This window comes from Zingiber officinale, chromosome 4A (genome assembly GCF_018446385.1).
Source record: "Zingiber officinale cultivar Zhangliang chromosome 4A, Zo_v1.1, whole genome shotgun sequence".
Classification (NCBI taxonomy): Eukaryota; Viridiplantae; Streptophyta; class Magnoliopsida; order Zingiberales; family Zingiberaceae; genus Zingiber; species Zingiber officinale.
In genome coordinates, this window is record NC_055992.1 from 94,942,786 (window position 1) to 94,952,219 (window position 9,434).

At 35.3% G+C, this 9,434-nt stretch overlaps 1 protein-coding gene across 3 annotated transcripts; it reads left to right on the top strand.

The window, feature by feature from the left end:
• Positions 1-5,447: 5,447 nt before the first annotated feature.
• Positions 5,448-7,387, top strand: LOC121970228. 3 transcript variants are annotated; one of them, XM_042520792.1, is made up of 3 exons: positions 5,448-5,791; positions 5,903-5,985; positions 6,063-7,387. In XM_042520792.1, the coding sequence occupies exon 3, from the start codon at positions 6,085-6,087 to the stop codon at positions 7,198-7,200; it is 1,116 nt and encodes a 371-aa protein (XP_042376726.1). In that variant the 5' UTR covers positions 5,448-5,791; positions 5,903-5,985; positions 6,063-6,084; the 3' UTR covers positions 7,201-7,387. The 3 variants fall into 3 exon arrangements, with proteins under 3 accessions (XP_042376726.1, XP_042376727.1, XP_042376725.1); XM_042520793.1 differs by having other exon boundaries at positions 5,903-5,980; XM_042520791.1 differs by having other exon boundaries at positions 5,903-7,387.
• Positions 7,388-9,434: the final 2,047 nt, after the last annotated feature.

Below are 9,434 nucleotides of genomic sequence, written 5' to 3' on the forward strand. Positions count from 1 at the left end.
GCTACATTGTTGACCTCCTTCTTGGCCTCTTCTCTGACGGGAGTCTTACTTCTGACCACCATTCTTTTGAGCTCATGGTAGAACTCGGAGATCTTGCTCAATAGGTCCTTCTTGGAGAACAAATTCCTCGCCGACATTGTGCTCTTCAGATGAGGTGGTAGCTTCTCCGGCTTCGATTTCTCCCTCTCCTCTTCTACCTTTTTCCCGGTGCTCAACTTGATCATCTCTTTCGCGGTGTTCTGCGTCTTTGTCGGGCGGGGGAGACGAGTGGGCATTGATTGGTTCAGGTCTTGATTCTCAAGATCCTCTTTGAAAGCCTTGGACGCCTTTGGCTTGAGTGGAGACGTCGGGAGGAGCGGAGCAGCGACGAGGCCTCCTCTTCTCTTCAGCTTGTTCTTGTCTCTAAATCGCCGCAATCAAGAAGGAAAATTACATCATCGTGGAGAGGAGAGCACACCGTCGTGGAGGAAGATCTAGTGGAGGTGGCACCCCTTCCTGTCGCGCGGTCGACGGGATGGCGTAAAGAGATTATATGAGGAGAGGGAAAGAAAAATGGCTTAGGGTTCAGGAACGCGAAGGGGAAAACAAGGCGTCGAAAAGATTTGCTGAGAGGGGGGAAAGCAAAACTGCAAGAGGGAAAATGACGAAACGAATAAAGTCAAAGACAATGGTTTTATGAAAACTATTGTCGTAGCCCCTAAAAAAGAGCTTAAAGACAACAATTTTAGATAACCATTGTAAAATACATTGTTGATTTAAAAAAAGTTGCTCAACAACAACGGTTTTCACAAAACTGCTGTCTTTTGTATTTTATGGGAGCTCAAACACAATGGTTTTAGATAAAACCATTGTCTTTTACCAAATTTACAACGGTTTCATCTAAAACCATTGTCTTTGTGGTGTTGTCACTTAACATTTTTTGTTGTAGTGAATAGTTTTACCAAATGGTTTCCTAGTTATTTTTTCAGTAAGACAATGCTTACATATAAACAAGTTAACTTTAGCATAAGTGCCGAGCAGACCCTCTTTAGATAATTTATTCATCTATTCTTTTCCTATATGTTCTAGTCTAACATGCCAAACTTTTTCATTAATATCAGCATCACTAGTAAGAGCAATGTTTGAAAACAACCATCATTTCCATAATTATTATTTGGTTCTACAACAAGAACCATGAAATTATTTGTTACATAATCAGTCCCAATTAATACAGAGTTAATGCATAGTTTCACACAACGATTATAAAAATTTGCACAATAACCTAAATCAAGAAGACTAGTAACGAAAACTAAATTCTGTCGAATCTCAGGAACATACAGGACATCATACAGAAACAAGGTACATCTACCACGTATGTTGAGTTTGCAAGTATCAATTTCTTTGCCTTCAATTCTTGCATTGTTTCCCACATATATTCATTTGTTGCCAACTGGTACTCGACGATACTCCACATATATAGCTCGATCACGAGCTTCATGATTTGTTGCTCCTGAATCTATAATCCACAAAGGGACACATAATGCTCATGGAAAAAAGATACCTTTTTTGGCTCAGTGCAATTCCGAGTAAACTGACTCTTCTTGTCATAGTTATAGCAAGTCAGCTTGCTCTTAGATTTTTGTCCATATTTCTTTCCTTTCTTTTTGATTTGTTCTTGCCCAGCAATAGTACCAACTTCCTTTTCCCTTTCCTCTCTTAAACCATCTTTTCTTATTCTTAAAACTAGAACCTTCAGCTATAAAAGCTTATCTAGTAATCCTTGCGGATTCTATTCTCTCCGCCTCAAGTTCAACATGGCATGAGACATTAGTGAAAATCTTAATACTTTCATTGTGTGTCAGATTCTGTTTTATTGTTTCCCAAGAATCAAGAAGAGAACAGATTACTGCTTGAACCCGTTGTTCGTTAGTTAACTTATGACCAACAGTTTTTAGCTCCCGAATCATATTCGTCATTTCCCTCAAATGTTGGGTCATGGTAACATTTGGGTGCTTTTTGCAACTGTCAAATTTAATTGTCAGTTGACGAAGCTTTATGAGACTTACTTCACTGTACTTCTCTCTAAAGGATACCCAGACAGTATGAGCCGATGGCAATGGCTCATACTCAAATACCAGGTCATCCACCATTAAACTAATCAATATTACCTTAGCAATAGAGTCCTTCTATTTTCATTCCTTATAGGTATCAAAGTCATGTCTGTGTTGTGATGTAGAACCATCAACTGGTTCTTTCATGAACTGATTTATATTCTCTAGAACTTCTTGTCCCTCAAGAATATATTATATCTTGAGGTGCCAAATTTTGTAATTATCCTCATATAATTTCTCTTGCTTATTGAATTCAGCTGTGATGTTCTTAGTTGTCATAATATATAAATAAGCATATTATTTAGTTATTCAGTGTAATTCATATGTATGCAATTAGAAATTGACTTATTGTAATTTGAGTTGGTTTACAAAATTAAGTGATAACTACGTTTCTACTCGTTATTTGTATAATCTAATCTCATCAATATTGATTAATTCCGTCACATACATTCCATCAAATGAACTAATCATTAAATAAACTAATCATACAATGAACATGTCATTAAATGAACTAATCATTCTGTTAAGACTATTAACACATAATTTTTTTTTTCAAGTTTGTTAACGCATAACATAACTTTTCATTAAAGTAACACTATTTGTACATAACAAAAAATTTTATTTCATGATTTTATTAATATGAGCTTAATACTATCCATATATAGTGACAGTAATAATAACTGAACTCTACTTTGCAAGATAAGCTAACCCTATTCCTACTAGGACTAATATTAGTAGTTGTATTTGATAGGGCATTACTACTTTCACTAGGGAAGACACTAGCGCAATAGTAATCATCACAAATCCTATCTTTCTAGGTTCAGCTCGGGCAATCTCAAGCAAATCGACAATGTCAACTTGGTCCATTTTAAAATCCTCCTTTGAATCTTCCTTAGACTCTTCAATATACTCCTCAAACTCTTCCGTATCCTCCTCGAACTCTTGGATCTTCTTTAGACTCTTCAGGATCATCCTCGGACTCTATAGTATTATCTTCTGGAACTCATGGTGTAGTAGCTCTACACACAATTCTACATATGAGATAGGACCTTCAAAGCGCCCCCATATATAGTGTGCTACTGTCTTTGGATTCCCCGATAGTGAACAGATCAAAGCCCAAATCCTGTAATTGCCAAGGATGGGAAACTCTTCCTGCTTAAGCTTCTAGAACAGTCGATCGAGTCATCCAATGTGTCCTCTGAGTCTGTAAATTGGATCATATTTGATATCTTGAATCTCCTCCTGTAGCTTATTCCATCGTATGTCGCGACGAGTTATCATGCATATCATTCGTGACATCCGGAATTGAAAATAATAATGTTGTACAAAATCGGTTCATTTCAATTCACACATATGCATAGAAAAATATACAGAATCCATATGCAAATAAAAAAAATTATTTTGAGGAACTTCTGTTGACTGACATACTAAACCGGTCGATTGGGAAATCAAATCTTAAGTTCCCTGTCCTCATTAAAACTAATCTAATTGGGATGTTTAATTGTTATTGTTTTAACTTAAGCTCATTTAAGTCAAATTCAGCCCAATTAGATTCAGTCTGGTTTGATTGAATCAAACTGATATGTGGTAAAAAAGTGATTCACTCACCTCAATGTCCTTGTGAATCAAACTGATTGAATCAAACTGATTTATTTAAACGAATTGATGTTTTGACCCAGAACTAGGTCTTATTGGACCAAACTGATCTGGTTAAACCAACTAATAGTTTAAACAATACTTGGGTTTGATTGGACCAAATTGATTTGATTAACTAATAGTTTAAACAATACCTGGTTTGATTGGACCAAACTGATTTGATTAATAAAACTGGTCTGGTTAGGCCAATCAAAAGTTTAAATCAGGGTCTCAATGACCTCATTTTAATTAATTGAAATATTAAATCATAAAATTTAATTTCCAATTAATTGAACTGTGAATCAATTAAGTCTAATTGTAATTAATTTAAACATACATGTATTAATTAACAAAACATTGCATTAATATATGAATTCTATTAATTAAAAATAATGAAACGTTTTCCACATCAACTTTCCGAGGAGGCATTTTCAATTCTGCTCGTGACCCTAATCACGCAACAAACTACAAACCCCTACATCATCGCTAGCCTCTTCGCCAACGCCCTCCGATCAGAAACGGAGATAAACTCCGTAAGAGTGGCCATTGTGTGTTCGGGGATCACGGCATATTCACGATCTTACACAACGACGGAGGCAAAGGCCACATATAACATTTGCGCCGAAGGCAGCAAATGGGTAACGATTTCGCCCAGCAACATCCTAGATCGTGACTCAGTCACGATTTCACCCGGGGATAGTGGTTGATTGCAACATATTCGTAATCTTACCAGCCGACGGCAAAACGCGACGGATGCAATTTCTCCGACATCGAACGGGGGCCAGGAGAATTTAAAGAGAGATAATTTCTTTCAAGTATTTAGAATTAAATGTTCTCATATCATTATTGATTCTAAATCATAAAATATAGAAATACAAAATCTATAAAATTTACAATGATCTCTCATAGTATATCTTGATGTTACCCATCAAAAAATTTACAAAATCAAAAAATTCTTCAAGATTCACCCATCAAATCCCAATATACTTTTTTTCACCGATTACTTACCACCTCTACCTTTCAATTCCTTAAATATCTCTTATATAAAAGTAAACAATAATAATGTCACTCATATTGGTAGGAAAAAGATAAAGGGTCATTCAAAAAAATTTAAAAAAAAACAAAAGAGATAAAGGGTCGCTCATAAAAAAGAATCTTCGTATCTTCTCCATCTTTCTGTGTGGAAGCTTTATTTCGCTTATTTGAGAAATAAAAGGAAAAAATTTATGGAAAAAATGAAGCTTTTCCGCCCTGTTAGCCCTGCTGTCATCAATATGTTTTTATTATTATTATGATGACATCATCAAAACGATTCGCTCCCTAAAAAGCAGCAGTCGAAATATATTATTTATTCATTTATTTATAATTTCGAACATTGTGGAGAATTCCTGAACCATCACCAACCATTTATTATATGAATTCCTTTCCGTGAGCTCCATTATTACTTGTTATTTAAATATAATTATTATAAAAATATATTATTTTTTGCCATATTAAAACTATCGAGGTGGAATTTTAAAATCATAGGGGTTAAAATATAAGAAAACACGGTTTCCAAACTCACGTGATTGCGCATGTACCAACAAACCATTAGCACTGCGTTACTTTAGGCTTCTAAACCACGCGCACCGTTGGAGTAGTTTTCCGGGTAAAGTTCTGAGTAACGTTTCAATCCTTTATATTTTTGCTGTCTTTTATATATCTATATATATATATCACTTCCCTCTCCCAATACACTGCATTCTCCTTTCCCCCTTCAATTATTAGCCGCCTCTTTTCCTGTTCCGGTGGAACAAAAAGGAAAAGGCCGTCTTTTGGTATTTCATGGTCCTCTCCTCCCTCTACTGCTCGGCATAGCAGTCGGCGGCGTGGCGGAGGCTTCGATTTGTCACCTCGCGGAATCCAGATGAGTTCGACTCTCCTCCGTTTCCCATTGCTTTCTCGTTGTCTCACTCTCGGTGCCGTGATCCGGAGTTAAGTCTGGGGATATGCCTCATCGGAGTCGGTTTCTGAAATCGGAAACTACATTAGGTCATGTTCAAGGCGGAACTCGTGCGATGTTTTGCGTAATGATCTGTTTTTCTGACGTGATTCACTCTAGGGTTTGGTCCCTATTTCTGGGAATCTGTTAAACTTTTGATTTCGAAGCATACTTTTGGCGTTGTTTTTCGATTTAGGTTGATTTGAAGCAGAAGCTGCAGGAAACGTGGATCTTCGTTGAGGTCCCTTTTCAGGCCTGAAAATTGTGAAGAATCGTAGGGTTTGTTTTTGTTTTTCCCTTTTTTGCGAGGAAAAATGAATGGCTGGTGGAAGCATGATTCCGGGAATTTCTTACAGTGTGCTAGGTTTGCAAAGGAACATGAACAGCCATCAAGAGTCAGTGATCCACCAGTCGAAGCATGGTGATCTTCCAATGTCAGACAATCACTTGCAAGGATCTGATCATCGAGTAAGGGCTTCTTTCATGGATCACAGCAAAGGACAGCATAACAAGGCCTCCTTGAGCGACGATGATGAACTGAGCTTCAATGACAATGCAGGTGAGAAAGGGAAGAAGGGGGGATTGCCATGGCACCGCATGAAGTGGACCGATAGGATGGTTAGGCTTTTGATAACTGCTGTTTCATACATCGGAGAAGATTCTACTTCAATATTACAGAAAAAGGGGAAGTGGAAGGCAATATCGAAAGTCATGGCGGAGAGAGTCTTGTATGTTTCGCCTCAACAATGCGAAGATAAGTTCAATGATCTAAACAAAAGGTACAAGAGGCTCACTGATATTCTTGGCCGGGGCACATCGTGCAAGGTTGTTGAGAATCCAGCCTTGCTGAACGACATGAATAACCTCTCTGAAAAGATGAAGGAAGATGTGAGGAAGATTTTGAGCTCGAAACATCTTTTCTATGAGGAGATGTGCTCGTATCATAATTGTAACCGGTTGAATTTACCCGCTGACCCAGCACTCCAGCATTCGCTTCAGTTGGCACTACAAAGTCGAGATGAAGGTGATCGAAATGCTGATAGTGATGAGGAAGGTGACGCGGAAGACCATAATGCTGTGCATTGTGACTTATCATGCTTTCGGAAAAGGATGAAGCTTGGAGTGAATCGTGAAGCAGCACTTTCTGGAGCTCCTTCAAGTTTACACAGTTGTGGCAGAAGCAGCCTCCATTCTCAAGGTTTAGCAGTCGATATGAACCAGGTTTTTCCAAATGGATCTAAATCCACACTAGTACAGCAACAATGGGATAATTCTTGTTCACTTCAGCTTGAAGAGAAGCGGTTGCAGATTCAAGCCGGGATGTTGGAACTCGAGAAGCAGCGTTACAAGTGGCAAAGGTTTGTTAAGAAGAAAGACCGAGAATTAAACAGGATCAGGATGGAAAATGAACGAATGAAACTTGAGAATGAACATATGTCTCTTGAATTAAGACAAAAGGAGATAGAAATGGATCTTGCTTTGAAAAGAACCTAGTGATTTTCATTTGACACTTCGGGATTTTGCACCAATAAGATAAGCATAGGCGATTCAAGTCATTTACTTGTGGCCAAGTTTTGTGGGTATTTTTGCTAGTAAATGTACCGATAGACTTGTTATAATACCGAAAGATGTATCTAGTGTTCGCCGACTAATCCTTATAAATGAAGTATCTTATAACTCATCTAGTGAATGTCAACTAATCCTTATAAATGAAGTATCTTATATCTAGTGAAGTCGACCCCACCTAGTGGGAAAATGTTTGGTTGTTGTTGTTGTTGTATTTTATAACTCATAATCTCTTCCATTATCTTATCAATTCTCCCATTTGATTGGTAGTAATACTGAAGTGCTATTCTCTCCTATTAGAGTTCCAGTGTGATTTTTAGTTTAGGTCATAGTTGTAAAAAGCGTTTTGCTTTGCTCGCTTAAGTGCGAGGCGCAAGCGTTACGCTTTTGAGAATTCGAAAGTGCAAGACTTTCGGGAAGCATGCGCTTTGTGCAAAAGCGTAGTGTTTGCTTTTGCACGACTTTCCTTTTTTGATCAATTTTTGGTTGTTTTTTTTATTTGTTTTATATAAGTTTAAAACCATAAACCTCTTCAATTTTTATCTGTTTTAAACTGTCGTTGTCTCTTCGTCTGTTTCTAGCTATCTATGCTTTTCGATCGTCGTCTGTGCTTCTCGATCGCCAGGAACGATTGCCTCTTCTAGGTAAATGCTTTGTCTCTTTTATTGTTTATGTTATCTGTGAATTTTTCTAACGTCTTTGGCGGAAAATCCCGCTATTACATAATCATGGGACACGAGACATAGTCGGAGGTGTCCGGCAACGTCTTCGGATGCCTCCGGCGACGCTAGCAACGTCCCTCAACGCTTCTGATGACGTCGAGGCATCGCGATCGTGCATGAGCTATTCTATGCTTTTTTTTTTTTATTTTTTTTAAGGATTTAATTAAATTAAAGAACTCCTCAATTAAATGGGATATTTCTAATAAGTGTTTATAAAGTCTAATTAAATTATCCCAATAAAATTATATTTAAATTAAAAATTTTAATAATTTTTATTAATTAATATAAATCAGATTTAAAATTTATAAAACATTGTATTTAAAATTAAAAAATCTAATAAATTTTAGTAATTAATATAAATCAGATTTAAAATTTATAAAAAAATATATTTTAAATATTAAAAAACTAATTAATTTATATAAATCAGATTTTAAAATATATTTAAAATTAAAATTTTTTATTAATTCAAATAAATCTGTAAATCAGATTGAAATTTAAATACATAAAAATATATATTTAAAATATAAAATTTTGATAAATTTTATTAATTAAATTTAAATATATTTTAATATAAAAATTAATTAATATAAATCAGATTTAAATATATACAAAAATATATTTAAAATTAAAAAAAAAGATAAAAAATTTTATGAATTCAAATGAATCAGATTTAAAATTTAAATCAAATTTATATTCTATAATTAATTTTTTTCCTGTTTTATATTTTATTTATTGATTAATTATTATTGACTTCATTTTCAACAATCTTGGTTCTTAACCATGTCAAATATAACAATTCCATTAACTCAAAAGGATATTATTTGGAATTATACAATATGTTCAGATCCTAAAAACTTAAATATTGTCAGTTGTTTTCTCTTGGTAAAATAAAAAAAAATGGCAAAATTTATCAACACAAGCTAGATTTAGTTGGAGGTAATAGAAATGTGAGCTTATCTACAATGTCCTGAGCATGTTAAAAAAAAAATTAGAGAGTTCATGCAAAAAAAAATAGTAATTTGAAGAATCAATGGATGAAATTCCTCATTCTGATGATATTGATGAGTTTGAAGATTTAGAAGAACATGATAATCATCAAATTAAAGTGAAAGGGAAATAACCAATATCCGATCCAAGCATCTATCCTATAGTTCAAGGTACTAAAAAGTGTAAGATTTATTAATTTTTATTTTATGAAAGATGTTGATGAAATTGTCAAACAAACACGTGAAAAAAATAAAGAACAATTTGATGAAAATAAAAAAAAAGTTAAGAGATATGACAGTTGAGAAGTTTACAAGATAGATGTATGTGTTAGGACCGAAAAGTAGCTAGAGGGGGGGGGGGGGGTGAATAGCTTCACGTGTGCTCGTCGAGCTTCGTTGCTTGCTTCTTCAAAGTGATGCGCAGCGGAATACAAAGAAACAAACTACAACAATG